The sequence below is a fragment of the Tachypleus tridentatus genome, chromosome 1 (assembly GCF_004210375.1).
Source record: "Tachypleus tridentatus isolate NWPU-2018 chromosome 1, ASM421037v1, whole genome shotgun sequence".
In the NCBI taxonomy this organism is placed as follows: Eukaryota; Metazoa; Arthropoda; class Merostomata; order Xiphosura; family Limulidae; genus Tachypleus; species Tachypleus tridentatus.
In genome coordinates this window covers 129,902,125-129,918,114 of record NC_134825.1, presented here as the reverse complement: position 1 = coordinate 129,918,114, position 15,990 = coordinate 129,902,125, and the positions used below count along the sequence as shown (strand labels likewise).

Genomic DNA, 15,990 nt, shown 5'->3' with positions numbered 1-15,990 from the left:
TGATACCAAACATATTGACATTAATTTCTTTTTTGCACCTAAGGTGTTTTTGATTAGATTAATGCATACATGCACTTAGTTTCTAAACATTTGTCATTTAATGTACTAAATGGAAGCTAGTTTCATTCTTCAATTTGCTACAAAAACAGTTCAAATCCAATGACAGTTAAGTTTAAGTAATAGCTGTTGTAGGTTGTGTCTGCATTTATAAGTAGTTTTTCATGACTGCTTTTTCACTTGAAAGGTAAATTTTGAGAAGATACCACACCTTTTCACACAGTTAAGCTACTATCTTCCCTGCATGCCTGCCTAAAATATTTGCATCTACTAGCTTTGAGGCAACTCCCACTAACTTCATGTGATCTAACATGAATTATGCATTGCACTGCTGCATGATGATGTAATTGTTGAGCAGAGCCCTCCACCAGTAGGAGGATGATACACCTGCATGTCCACTCACTCTCTGCACTTGCACAACTTCATTCCTTCCATGGCACAGTATTAATCAGACATCTTTAAAAAAAATTATTCTGTGTTAAATTTTATGAGATTTGCATTGTTCACGTAACATGGGTTTTCATTTTTTTTAGCTTTTGTTTCAAAAGCTTTAGTTTTTATTGTGAATTCTTATATTTGACCTTGACTGTGTAACATTGTACACACTTAGGACTTATTTTTTCTGTGGCTTTAGGATGCTATTTGCTTGTCTGGATCATTTCAACCATTTTTCAATGTGTTTTGAATTACCATGTGTTTAATGGGCCTCCTACTTCCATCCTTTCTGTCAAATTTCTTTCTCAGTGGCTGGGAATGATCTGTTGGACTACATTTTTTACATGATTTGCTTTGGTAGTACTTTACCTTTAGTGAAATGGCTTTAAACTTATTCTCTTTCCAGATTTCCTTCACAGATTCGTTTTGTTCTTTATGCTTTGCTTGTGTTCTTTATTATTTTCTTTCTCATCTGTCATCTGCTATTCTGTGTTCATTGTTTCATCTATCCCTGCTTGTTATTAAGCTTATGGTGTTTTCTTTTGCTAATAATTCTCTTTCTCATAATCATATTTCTCTTCCATGTGTTCATGCTTCTTTTCTCAATTCCATTTTTTGTATCTGTCTCGTTAGTCTTGAGTTTTCTGCCCTCTCACCTTCCTTCTCATATGAGTTTACTATTTTGGTGTTTTTCATTTTTTTCTCTCTTTACTTTTCAGTATTATTTTTTTCTAATTCTGCATTTTATCCGATGCACTTCATGCTTTTCTTGGATGCTGTAGACTTGGTTATCTTTCTTGTGTAACCTATTTTACTTCTTCTGCATTATTCTTCCATATTTTGTTCCCCTTCTGTCAGAGCTTGTTGGGTCTTGTTATTTTCTTTTTTGGCTACTGGGTCTACTGTCATAAGATTTTTGTTCTCAATATCTTCTCACATTTTATTTTCCACTTTTGACCTTACTCTTTTTCTCCATTGTCTCATCTAGATCTTTTTCCTTTTCATCTTTCAATTCCTTATTCTTGACCTTTCTCTTTTTCTCATCTTACTTGTACTAGTCTAGTTTATTAGTGTTTTTATCAGTGACTACTAGGATTTTTTGGGTGCATCTTTATTTTCTTGCAGTATGTCTTACTTTCTTTCAACAGTCATTTTTTTTTTTTCATCTTCACTTACACCTCTTTTTTTCATTTCTCTTCCAATTTCTTTTTTACTTCCCCCTGATCACGTCTGATGTTGTTTACATGCAATATGTAGTTGATCATTTGATGTGTCAGACATCTTCTTACACATCTTTTTTCATCTGTTCTACCTTTGATTTTGTACATTTTCCTCATTTTTCATGTTTTCCTATTCTTTGCTCTTTCATTTGACTTCATGTTGGTCTTGTATTTCTTGGCATTGTGTGGGTTTTGTTTACCATGTTCAAGACCAGGGGCTGGCATTTCTTTTTTCAACTATTTCTTTTTGTTAGTTCATTCTTGAATGTTTCTTCTTCTCCTTTCTCCCTTTCCTTGTATGGCTACTTGGTAGTAGAGGAAAACTTATCCAGGGATATACATTCTTTCTAACACCCATTAAATATTTGGTACTTTTGGATGTTTTATCTTGTCTCAATGAGATTCCCTTTATTTTTTGCTTGTGAGCTATGACACACACATCTTATTGAATTCCAATGCAGGAGGTTAGTTTGCTTTTGAGGATTCCAACTTCTCTAAAACCACTCATTTTTCTTCAACTATAGACCTTCCAAACTCATTGTTTTCATTCTGGGGTCCATTTTTCTCTTTGTTTGCATCTCCTTAGGGCATGGGTCACCAAACTTTTTTCACAGTGGGCCAGATTACTTGTGGAATGAGAAGTGCAGACCACATGATCATTATGTTCAATACTCATAAGCTAGAACGAAAGCTCTCTGTAAAAGACTTAACACTAAATTTAGGATGCCACATTAGCCATGTGGGAGTAGAATGCAATACACACATATAATAAAAAACAAACAGATATACAACCAACATTTTTATTTACCAAAAGGTTATCAAAGAAGGTGACATTAGCAAAAACAATTGTCACATTGCACATAGTGAGTACATATCTGAATTTCACTAAGCCACAAAAAAGTTAGTGAGATTAAAGGAATTGGCATTTGGCTTTCAAAATATCTTTAATGTTTAGTTTTGAATTGCTGCATCAATCATAAGTTGTTCCGAACACTGATGCCATACCAGATGTGAACTGCTTCAGGTATGCAGCTGTAAAATTCAATAAGTTGCCCCTCTCTGTGTTTTGCTTTCAACAAGTCATTTCCTTGCAAATCAATGACCTCCAGCTGAAGTTCCACTGGCACGTCATCAATGACACAATCAAAAGGATTCTGAAAAAGGAGAATGTCACTTTCGATTCTGTCGAGATCCAAAAATCTCTCTAATAAATGCTTATTTAAATCACCAATAATCTTTTTCTGAAACTCCAGGTTGACATCTTCTGTGATTCCAGCATGAAACTCATTGAAATACTGAAAATGAGAGAGGTTTCCTCCTTCCAAATGTGCTTCAAACAATGACAGCTTTCTCCGAAATCCTTTAATGATTCTATAGAGATCACAGACAAGGTTATTCTTCTCCTGAAGTTTCAAGTTTAATTCATTCATGTGGGATGTGATGTCAACCAAAAATGACAACTTTGACAACCAGGTTGGATCCGACAGAAGTGGATCGGCTCTATATTTCTCGATAAGAAATATATCTAGTTTCTTCTTAGCTTATAAAAACGAGACAAGACTTTACCGCAGCTGAGCCACCTCACCGCCGTGTAATAAGGGAAGTCACAGAAATCCGAATCAATTTCTTCAAGAAACGCCTTGAACTGGCAATGAGTAAGTGCATGACCCCGAATGAAGTTCACTGCAGATATGACTGATTTCAGTATGCAAAAATATCTAAGTCTTTTCCACCGAGTGCTTGCTGATGTATGATGCAGTGTATGAACAGAGCACTTGAGAGCTGAAGATCTTCCAACTGTTTCCTGATCAGCCCCACCAGACCCTTCTTTACTCCAGCCATGTTTTTTCCTCCATCAACTGTTACACTAAGCTGGTTCCACTGAAGGTTATAGTGTTGCAAAGTTTTATGCACTTCCATGAAAATGTCTTCAGTTGTTCTTCCGTGCATGCTGCAAACTGATGCCAACTCTTCCGTGATCTGAAAGTCCAAATTAACTCCATGAATGACACAAGAAGTTCTGATGTACTCGAGAGATCAGTAGACTCATCCAGTGCCAGAGAATACCATAGGAAGTTTCTAGCTTTTTGGCATATCTGTAATGCAATGTTCTCTCCAAGTTCTGAAGTTGCTGAAAGGCTGATACATTCAAAGAAATTGGCTTTTTCAGGACACAGCTCATTTGCTGCTTCCATCGTACATTCTTTGATGAAGTTGCCGTCAGTAAAGGTTTTCCTCGCCCGGCCATCCTATGAATTATTTTGTAACTTGTACGAGTGACAGATTCATTTTCAGCATACTTTCTTATGAAGAGATTCTTTTGAGATTCAAAAACACGTTTCATGGATTCAAATTTCTCAGAACAGAAATTTCCTGAAAATTCCAAGTATATTGATAGATGTTTTGTTTCATAATGACGCAGAAGATTGTACTCTTTCAAAACAGCAACACTTTCGGTGCATGTCACACAAGTAGCTTTCTGGTTTTTTGTTTCCACAAAGAAGTACTTTTCTCCCCATTTTTCATTGAAAGCACGACACTGAGTCCACTTTTCTTATTTTAAAAGCAGCCATAATGATGGGTGAAAAAAAACAGTGAAAATGAAAAACATAGAATGCTGTGAGAAAAGTATTGTACTGGTCCAAGAATGCACAAACAAAATATATTGAAACGTATGATTGCCACAACACTTACCAGAGAACAAGTTATGAAAAGCGCATAACCCGACTAATAAGAGAAATGAGGTTGCTGAAGCGGTAACCCTAGGCCGCTGAATTTAGAAGACGAGTCGATAGGACGAGGGTTAAGTATGTACTTGTTTTCGAAATCCTAATGATTTCATAGATATGTGCCTTGATATGAATAAACGAGCAACAAGGACGAAAGAAGAATTTTTTTATTGGTTAAAAATGGGCGTGACAGCCTTATTTCTTTTTATCATAATGTCTTGTGTTTGCCAGCTTAAAGCGACCATTGGTGTGATTTATTTTGTTATGACAGTCGGACATTTGATGAACTGTCACTTTTTATTTCCAAACAGCTAGCAGCTGGTGGGCCGGACAAAATGACCTCGAGGGCCACAGTTTGGTGACCCCCGCTTTAGGGTATTGTCTTGGAGATTGGACTGTGTTCAGACTACTTACTGCCTCTCTTACATGACATCTCTTTAGTTCTTCCCTCTCTGTTAAGGGTGGGACATTTTGTTGCTGGTCCCACATTTTTATCACATCCACAAACATGACTGGCTCTCTCTATCTCTCTCTCTCTATTCTTTGAGTGGGTTTCCTTTCCTTCCTCTACTGGTGGACCATTTGATTATGTTCCATGCAGTCTCTTACATGTTCTTGTTTTTCTTGTACCAAAAATTCAATAGGATCTTGTTCAATGTTCATTTGCCTTTGGGCATTAGGCATAACACTCTGGGCCAATTCACATCAAGTTGAATTCTCGTCTGTCGTTTACCATGAGCTTATACTTGATAAAAGACTATCTTTCTCAACCAGTTTGTATTCTATTGTTAGAGTGGTCTCTACATTTCTTGTCTTTCATAAGGTTTGCTCCTGGTTTGTCATGCTCTTTTTGGGTACACACTTTTCTATTTTGGGCATCTTCATTCTCTGTGTGTCTGTTTTCTCAGACTGGACTGGTCTTCACTTTTTCTTTGTCTATTCCCTAACCTGCTTTCTCCCTCTGGCCCTCATCTTCACATACTACTTTCATGATTCCTGTTGTTCTTGGTTCTTTGCCTCGCTCAACTTTTACCTTTTGCTGACAGTTTGGTCACCTTTTCCTCTCCTCAGTTTCCTTCTCTTCTTTCTTGCTTCATATACGTATACCTCCCTTTATTAGGAGTTATTTTCCTTCCTGGCACATGGAATTTGATCTATCTTTTTACTGTCTTTTTTCTATTAGTGATTATAGTGTGTCTTTTGTCATTAGTTTTTCTGTTACTCTTTTCTTCCTAGCAGTCATCCTATAACTGTCTTTCTGCTTTTTTCCTTGACTGTTTGTTGGTGTGTGCATCTACTAATGGTTAGGAGTCTTTGTCTGTCGACTTTCTCCTTTCACAGGACCACAATGTGTTTAAACCCGTCTTCTCAAATCTGTTCCACTCTTTAATTTTTCTTAATCTTACTCCCATAACTGACTGAGACCTTAATTGAGTATACATGCTCTGGCACATGCCTCATTTGAGCCTGTGGCTTGCTGCCTTTTGTACCATCTCTTTCTTCTCATCTTCTGTTACTGCTGTTTGGACATTTGTCCTATGATTGCTTCTTGCATTCTCTTCTACTACACTTCTATATTCTTCTTTCTCATCTGACCTGTTTGTTGACAGTATTTTAACTGCCTAGAAGACTGCCTATTTCTTTCCTATATTCCTTCCTCTTGTCTCTTGGATGTTTTAAACCTGGATTGGCTTCCATGATCTGTGGTTGTCTCCTCTACTCCCTCTTTTGTCATCCCACTTTCTTCAGTAAGAATATGCATTGTTTCTCTTTCTAAGCCCCTTTTAGGTTCATAGGTTGCTGGTGGTGCCTCCTAAGGTATTCTAATTTTCCAAAATCTACATTGAGCTAGGATAATAGAAAGCATTCTTGGCTTCATATGTATACCACTCTGAGATGGGATGTTCCATGAGACTACTTGACATATCTTTGTGGTATACTTGATGTTCGTCCAATACTGATCATACATATTTTATGGACTGTCTTGGAACAAAAAAATGCACCAGGTGGCGTTTTGCTTGCTTATTTGGCTCGTGCTTACTGGTTTTTCAAAAATAGTTGTGGATAGCTACTGAACTGTCACTAGTGAAAGACCTTTCTGGACTGGATCCAAGCACTTTTCCTGGGTTCCTGCTCTGTGAATTCTTCCCTTCCTCTTGTCATTAAGAAGAGTATGGGAGACCCTTTACACTTACCAGTTCCTAGCTACTGGGGTGGTGCACTATGGAGAATCCTCAGCAATTGGATCTAAATACTGGTGCTTGAAGTACAGTGGAGAGTGGATCAGTGGTAACACTGTCATTATAGTCAAGGTCACCTCTTGACCTCTATAGCTATTCTGTTCAATAGAGTTGGAGTAAGCATATAACATAATTTTGCATTCACATCCTGCATCCTGTGACTGTCCAATGGAGTTGAGATGAATATTCATTTTACATCTGTGCCCTCCCACTGCAAACATCACATTTTAGTTGAGGCAAGTATGCACCAACAAACCATGTTCTCCTGCACTTGATGTCTGTTCAGTTGAGTAGTCATGGCATGACTACTGTGCTCTTCTTCTATAGTTGGAGTCAGTCCAATAAAGTGATAGTAGAGTTGAGGTGAGCACAAGGTATCATCTGAATGCATCTTACCCAACTATACAGTACACATTATGGCTCTTGGCTCTTGTGTGCAAGTACTCAAATGGTTGTGTTCTTATCCCCCTTCCCCAAACTGTATAACATATGTGAGTTGTCTGCTTTTTTCCAACTTTATTCCTGGTTGAAGAGTCCTGGAAGATATGAGGTGCAGTCATCTGTGAATGTGTCCCTATGGAAACCCTGCCATCAGGTTTCACACTTCATGGGCTTCTTTTGTGTGCTATATAAAGGGAGCTCATCTAGATAAATCTCTGCACCAGCTCTTTAACCATCACTTTGTAAGATTCTAGCTTAACTATATGAAGAGGTGTAGTATTGTCTCAGTAGTTGACATTTTTCATACCTGAAAATATGTTTATGATGGATACCTTTTCACGCATATTCCCTTCCATTTATACATTAACAGTACACATTTTTTTACTTTTGTTGCAAAGAGTTAAGATCATGAGTGCAAACACTTAGAGGGAGTTAGTGCTTATGGAGGTGTTTTGTCCTCCTGTTAGTGGAGGGTTTGCAGCATGATTATATCATGCAGTAATACAATTCACATGAGATTAGGTGAGAGAGCCTCAAGGCTGGTGTTATTCACTTTGTAAGGCAGTCATGCAAGGAAGGTATATTAATTGTGAGAGATGTATCTATTAGAAGTACATACTCAGGTTAGTAAAATGTTATCTTTTGAAACACGTTTGATTCTGAAATTAGGACTGATCTTCATTATTAGGATCAATGATTGTAAATATATAAAAAAAACATCATTAATTGTAAAATGCACTGCAAGTTATTCTCCTGTTGTCTTTGTTCTGCACTTACCTAATTGAGAATTATGCTTGTAAGATGTTTCTTGTTCTTAGACTTTTCAGAATGGCTTAAAAGAACTGTGAAACTTGTAAAGAGTTCATATTTACACAAAACCATTTAAATGGGCTGGGTTATCTTCATGTATGTAAATATATGAATTATGTTGTTATTGTTTTTAACTTTCTCAAGTAATGTAAGAAAGTAATTGTAATGTTTTTATTTTATGTAAATATAAATTCTGGTTATTCCGAGTTTGCTTGTTATTTTAATGCAGTGCTTCATATGTTCTGCCTGTGTTAGTATTTGTCAAAGGTGGTTAGTAATTCAGTATCACAGAAAAGCGACTATATTCTGGTATATGTAGCAATTGCGTAATTGATATTTTAGGAATTTGAATGTGTATTTTGCATCAAGAAAGTACGACAAAAACACGTCAATTTACACATTTATTTTTAATTTTTTTAATTTTCTGTTTGTGTGATTGTAAGAACTTTACCCTTTTGTTCTTAGCACTTCCCACATTTTAATTGCAGGACTAGGATCATGCAGTGAAATTTCTGAATTTGATGTTAAAATTCTCATTAAACAGTCTAGCTTTTCAGCCTTTTTAACACATTTAAATTTTGCCTTGAGTCTGTTTTGTACAGAAAGTGTTTTTCGTAACCAATGTTTGTTACATAAGTATAAAGCTATTTGGCACAAGTTTAACATATTAGGAAATTGATCACCATGCAGTTGAATAACCCTTTTACACAAATGTCCATTTTTTGAGTTTTATGTTTTTTCCAATACGCCTTTGAACCTAGGTTATTTATTTTGTACCAAATCATTTTCATTAAGCACAGACATTACTTCAGTTTCACTGATGCTCTCAGCATCTTTTGAAATATTGGTTTCATAAAAATCTGCAAGATTGGTAAGATCTTCACCAAAGATAGAAGGCTCCAGTATGATGTTTCTATCTTGTTGTATAAGACTACTGGTGATGTTCTATTAAAGTATATTTACTCATGAGTTACTTTATTTTAAAAACATACCTCCTCTTACACTACAGCTATTACTTGACTGCTAGGGCTTCCTTCATTCTACCTCTAAGCATTGGTCAGAATTTTTCTTGCAATCTCCAGTTTTTTTTTCTCCACTTAATTGTTCTTGGGAATATGTTGCATGACACTCTCCACCTGTGTTAACGTGCCCTCTATCTTGTTACTGTATGTAAGTACCTCATTCAGATAATATTGTCACTTTAATCTCAACACAGCATCACTAATGAGCTTTTCTGTACTATGATCTTTGGAGATACTTTGAGTATTCTTTGGGTTATGTAATTGATATGCATAAAAACAATTCTTTTGCTTGGCAAGCAGATACATGGCATGGATTCTTGGATTATTATTTCTGGCACAGAGGCAAATCAGGTCTCTCCCATCCCACTTTTGATGTCTATCATTATTCAACAATTGGGGAGGGGCTGAGAGAGTTACTTTCAGTTGAGACTGTCACTGACCTTATTTTTTTTTTGGTGGTGTTCCACTCTGAGAGTGGTTCTGAACATTCTGAGAAAATTTACGTTTGCATTTTCTTGAGCCTTCCTTTATTCTGTTGGCTACTTAGGAGACCACTTTGAAATAAATTGTTTCATGCTCCTTCAGTTGGTCCATTGAGTTTATGTTTTGGATCTTTCATCAGTTGCATTTGAACTTGCACCTTTCTTGATGGCTGAATAGTGTGGGAGCAAATACTTAGTCCTTTCTTCATCCACTAATATTGCAGTTCATGCAAGAAAGTTTACTGCTCAGTTATGAGAAGGGACATATATGCCTTCTCCCCCATGGTTGTTGGAACTATGTGATTTAGCCTACCATTGCTAGGTGAAAGCATATTCTGTCTTTCAAATAATATACCTGCTGCTTAAAATTTGGGATTCTATAGCAGAGTCTGTATTCAATAAATCACAACTTTCTAGGATTTGTCTCACCATATACACAGTGCTGAGATGTTTATCATCACTTTGTTGGAAATCTCAGGATCTTCACATCTATTTGATAATGAGTTGAAACCATTGTTAGCATGTGCAAAGGTTCAGTTTTTAGCATGTACATTAATCTCTGTTGTTGTTGGCAGGTGTCTTGACTTTTCTTGACTCCTACAAGGGGTCACAATTCCACCTCTATTTGAGGGTTCTGACCTCTGATATAAGCTGCTAGGTACATTGATATCCAGAATAGATTCTGTTCATCCCCAAGGGTTCATTCGTTTGGTCAAAATACCACTGGTGGTGGCATTGACTATTGTATGCCTTTGGGCTCTCTCAAGGCTCAGGTTCGAGAATTTTTGGAAGTGTGAAGAACCATAACCACAGATCCATGGGCATTGCTGGTCCTTTAGTCAGAGTAAGTCATTCAGTTCACATTTGCACCATCATTATCCATCCAATCTATAGTATTTCTGCCTCCCACAGATACTTGAACTTTGGAACTTTGTTCTAGAGTTGTCAGTGTTTTGTTGGTGTATGGTGCAGTGCAGAGAGTTATGCTAGTTCTTCTAGGGTTTTAATCACATCTGTTTGCTGTGCCCAGGAAGGTAGGAGATTGGCATCCAGTTATCAGTCTTTACATCTATATCAATTCCTAACAAGTGAATCATTCCAGACTCTGCATTGGCATTTTTTTTACCAGGATTTTGGATGCCCAAGTTTAATGTTGTTGACTCCTATCTACACATTTCCATAGTGATGATATCCTTCACTGTGTTTTGTGCTGAAGTGCAGGGCTTGCTCTTTGGGCTTGCCTCAGTACTACACATGTTCTGCTGATTTGTCTGAGGTTTTGCTTGTCACCTTCTTTCTCTAGGCCTGTGCACACAAACCATTCCATTACTGTTAGCACCATCTCATCAGTTGGCAGGATGTCACAACTGGATTTTACTTTCAGAAACAAGCAAGGTGGGCTTCATTATTAAAGCTGTGAAATCTGTTCTTACTCCACACACTATATCCTCAGTCTAGGTACCTTTTTCAACATGTATATCAGTTGGGCTCAGTTGACTCCTGTTCTGTTCCAAGCTATGGAACAGGAAGTCCAATACTTACGCACCTCACTTTTTCCACTGTGGAGCTGGTTCTTTCTCTTTTGGAAATCACTCAAATTCCTCATTCTGTCAGGACAAGTGAACAAAAGATCCCTTCAATGGCCTTTGTGTGACCAATGGATCATGAACAGTGGTTCACTGGAATCCCCAGTTTCCTTGTTCTGAACCATCATCTTTTTCCTCAAGGGATGGGTATATCAGAATATTACTACGATGTGGATCCCTCTGCCACCACTTTGTTCAGAGATCCATCTCTTCATGGATGCCTCACTTCAGATATGGGGTGCATATCTTAACATTAAGGATTGGCATGGTCATGTGTTTATGGCATTTAGCTTACAATTGAAGGGTCACAGGTTTAAACATGCTTGCTCTTTCCAATTATGGACAACTATTGCAGATAGCCCTTGTGTAGCTTTGTACAAAATTCTAAACAAACCAAACCAAAAGTAAGCATTCAGGTATTCCAGGATCTGATACTTGGATGATGAGGCTTCCCTGCACAATGTTTTAGACCATTTTACTGTTAAAAATGTGATATCTCATGGTACGCACTTATTAAGCGGAAAATCATGAGGTTGCACTTTGAACATTCTACTGTGGTGTCTTATATTTCTACTCAAGGGGTCACTTGGTCCAGAGCTTTTTGTTTTTGACCCTTGGATCCTTTTTCTTCAGACTACTCCTCACCTTTGTTTACATGGTTGATGACTTTGGTGACAGATAGTCTCGACTAAAATAGATTCTCCCAAGAGAATAAATACTGAATTGCCAGGCATTCTGTTGGATTGGCTTTCATTTTAAAACGTTGATCATTTCTTTAAACACCTAACTACTGGCAATTTACCCCCCTTACCTCATCCTCGGGCTTTGGCTGTTGATATATTTCATGAGGATTGGGCAGAATTACACCTCTAGGCTTTCCCACTAATTTATGTGTTACCGAAAGTACTAGCTCTGATTTGTTACAACCCATTACCAGGTTCTGTTGAGACCACCAGAATAGTGGCTAAATCCTGGTTTCTGTTTTTGTGCTACTTTCAGTAATGCCCACCTCTTTCACTTTCTCTTAGGCTATCTCTATTGAGGTAGCCTTAATATGACATTATAAACCTAGCTACCCTGAAGCTCAAGCTTCAAGCATGGAAGTTAGTATCTTTTTGCACAGCCTCAGGATTTAATTTCTAAGTTTGACATATATCTGTTTCTTTCTTTGCTTAGCCCCAAGATGGACGTTTATTAGTTGAAATGGCACACATATCAGCAATGGTCTGTTGAGAGAAGGTTAAACCCACTTTGGTCAGGAGTGCCAACCATAATTTGTTTTTTTATTTGGCTCTTTGACAAGAGCTTTGCATTTTCCACAATTACCCTGTATAAGATGATCTTCTCAACTACTTTTTGATACTTAAGATGAACATTATTTAGTACCCAGTACTTTCCAGCTTTCTACATTGTTTTGGGTCCTTTGTTCTAAATGACTGTTTGAGTTATTTAACTAATATATTAACGTGACATTATATGCCCTTTCTCAGCATCCGTTTGAGACCTCAGCCTTGTGTACGATGTGTCACCTTTTCCTGAAGGTTTAATTATTGTTGCTGCTGACTTTTGGATGTCATTGGTCAGAGTTGTTTGCACTGATTGTTCATAGAACACTTTATTATTCTACTTATGTTCTCAAACCATTTCTTTTTCCCTGAGAAATGTAGCCAGAGAAGAGGATAAATTATCTTCACCAATTCATCTGATCACTATTTCTCATTTCTGTGGCTGATCAGATCTTGATTGTTTTTTTATGTCTAGTGAGGGTCTTAAAGTGTTATGTTACTTAGTCTAATGCCTTTATAGGTGCTAGACAATGACTTTTCATTAGCATCATTCAGTTTCCCAGGATTTATCCCCAGTTACATTGACAAGGTGGATACAAAAATTGACCCATATCACTTAGTCTGGGACCTCTAAAGGCATGGAGGTTTCTGCAAGTCAGGTATCATCAGATTCATCATATTTCTATATCTTTTGTCACCCAGCTAAATTGCCTGCTGGAAGACATTGTGTTGGATGTTGTGTGGACCTCCTCCAATACTTTTATTTCACATTATTTGCATGATCTGGCAGTATCTTCATTCTATGGTTTTTGACTACCCCCTGTAGTTATTTTAATTGCTACTTGTGTCTCTTCTTTACTTTCCAGGGTTCTTTATCTCCTTTTTATAGAATCCCATTCTATAGCAACTGTTGCTCAAACAGATGTGTTTTTATTAAACTATTAATTCAATATACTTTATCTAGGTTGCAGTAGGGTGTGTACGAATGATATGTTTCATAAGACCACCTAGAGGTTGACCAGGTGTTATTACTGTACTATGCTAGACCACTATTCACAAACTATAGTGAGTAAAACAATAGGGGATTCTGCCTGCCCCTGTCGATCTTTGGATTGAATAAATTAGGGTTGATATGTTTTAAATACTAAGGGAGTTAGATTCACTTATTGCACTGTTTTTAGAGAACTGTTTCTCTGGATTCTCCAGTCAGTACTACTGCCCTTGTTCTACTAGTGAAACTAGGGAACCTTTACCAAACAGTTACCAGTCACTAGGGTGGTGGAAAGAGGTTATTCCCCAAAGTGTTTGAATGAATTTTCCCCAACTCTTAGAGAAAAGAAGGAAGTTGCCCCTCCCTCATGGGATCTTAGATGTTTTTACCCAGTTATGGGTAGGGGAGAGGCACAAGCCTATGTGGGAATCTACCTATAATACTAGTTCGGATTTGACGTTCAGCTATCCAGTTGGGTTGAGCATGGCCCTTCTTCTTAATTGATGTTGGTTCAGTACACTGTACATTTAAGAGGGTCCATTGTTTCCTTATAATTCTAAATGCAGAGTGGTGCCATCCCAAATCCTTGGTTGAGTATAGTTTGTTTCATGTCCTCTTCATAATTCTGTAGATAAATAGTATTTACTTTGTCCACTTAGTTGGAAAGAGAAGGTTTGTACACTTTGGTGTTGCTCACATTCTTGTTATGGTTCTAGTGGCTTGAAATACATCACTTTATGATGACAGGTTGCGATTCACTTGTGAAGTATATTTTGATATATGTATTTTAGTGAAATTAAATAATTACATCCAAATGAAGCCAAATAAGTAAACAAAATCATAAGAAGGACTGCATTTAAAACAATAGACCCCAACTTATGATTAATTATATTATAATTATAAATCTTTACACCATAAACAAAGCACATTAAAATTAAACAAAATATGCAGCATATTTTTAAAAAGATCCTAGGGTATATGCTACATTGTGGAGTTATAAAATATATCCTAGGTTTTGGAGGTGACTGCAGAAGTAGGATCCATGTTGAGGTGGGGATATACTGTCTCTCAGTCTTAACCTCCAGTTTGCAGTCTTGCATAAGAACATTAGAAATTAGAAGAGAGAGATGTGGGTACTCGAGCCCAGAACATCCCACATCTATATCACCCTTCACTGCCTGCAGATAGTTGTGGGAGGGTGACTGCTCTCACAAGTTAAAATAAAAATAAGAAACAGATAAACATAAAGAGATGAAAAATAAATAAATAAATAAAATAAAAAATAAGGAAAATGGGGTACTACCATTTGGGTGTAAGTAAGATAAAACTTACCTCTTGAAGTTAGCATTCCTGCTCCCAGTATGGTAGAAGCACTCATTAACATGACATCAGTAAAATGATAGTTTACTGTGACTGTCATGCTTTCATATGCAGCTCAAATTGTACATTCATGTAAAGTAGTGCTAAGTTCTTAGGTGACCTCATTTTTAACTGAAAATAAGTTTTAGTAGAATTTCTATGATTTTATTTTCTTTGTATTTATTACAGAAAAATTTAATAATTTTATCTAAAATTTGTTTAATAAATCCATTACCTATTAAGGTTTGTATTGGTGTATCGACATTATTAATAAAATATTGTAATTTCTTACAAATTTTACAATATATGAATAACTGTGAAGTAATAATGTTTATAATAGATGGGTATGGCACATTACTATGTAAGGAGGGTAAACTATATATTAGAAAGTCAAAATCTTTTCTTCTGTTAAAAATATTTATGTTGATATCCTTTTTATCAATTGCTTTAATTTCTAAATCTAAATAATGTGTATCTATTAGAAATTGAAGTATTTTCAATTTTTTATTCTGCTGGATAAAAGGTGTCAATAACATTATATATTTCAGGATTACTTGTGCTAATTAAATCATCAAAACGTTCAAATTTTCTAGCTACCATTGTGAATTATAGAGGCCATGACCCTGTTATATTTCAGCTTCAAGTATTAGAACCTCGACTATTTGGTTAATGTTTAGCCAACAGCAATGATAGATGATGTAAACTTACATCCACAGTACATGAATTAAGTTCCAAGTGAAGATCATATCTGTTATGAATGTAGTGAGCTTTCCCCACTATGGTGCAAAACTTCTATTGGCACAACCAAGATATATGCAGATGCATTTTGTATGGATAATGATCTCACCAGTTCCTTCACGTTATGAATGTGAGTTTCAAGCTGTAGTACGAAAGGAGGTAAGTATGTTTTGAAGTTAACATTTTCTTAAATTGAAAATGTGCTTCAATAAAATATATACCCTTTTACACCATTCCTCCCACTAAAAAGTGGTTTTATAGAGTGAAGATTGGGCTAGTTTTGAAAAAGTGATAATGTTATATACAGTGCCAGGATATAGAATGCATTGATGTAGGTGCACAATATCATGTGATAGGTATCACCACGGGCAGTTAAGTGGGGAATAAAACACTGGAGCAAGTGAGAAAAATTTACACCAATTCTTAGGTGGGGGCAAGGAGGGAATTCTTAGCAGTCAAGTAATAGCTGTTGTATAAGATGAGGAAATATATATTTGATTTAAGAAAGTGTTAATTCCTGAAGGAATCCTTTCTGAAACAGAAAACTTTATACAATTTGTACATTATCATTTTATTACAATGTTCACCATCTCT

At 36.5% G+C, this 15,990-nt stretch overlaps 1 protein-coding gene across 5 annotated transcripts in view; it reads left to right on the top strand.

The window, feature by feature from the left end:
- LOC143223672 (uridine-cytidine kinase 2-B-like) overlaps positions 1 to 15,990 on the top strand; it is a 90,013-nt gene that overhangs the window by 35,346 nt on the left and 38,677 nt on the right. The window contains exon 7 of one of the 5 annotated variants that reach the window (XM_076451947.1): positions 15,296 to 15,432. The exons of the other annotated variants lie outside the window; for them this stretch is intronic. Coding sequence (XP_076308062.1) covers positions 15,296 to 15,348 — 53 coding nt within the window. The 3' untranslated portion in view covers positions 15,349 to 15,432. Of the gene's footprint in view, positions 1 to 15,295; positions 15,433 to 15,990 lie in introns of those variants that run through there. 5 annotated transcript variants of the gene reach the window in all.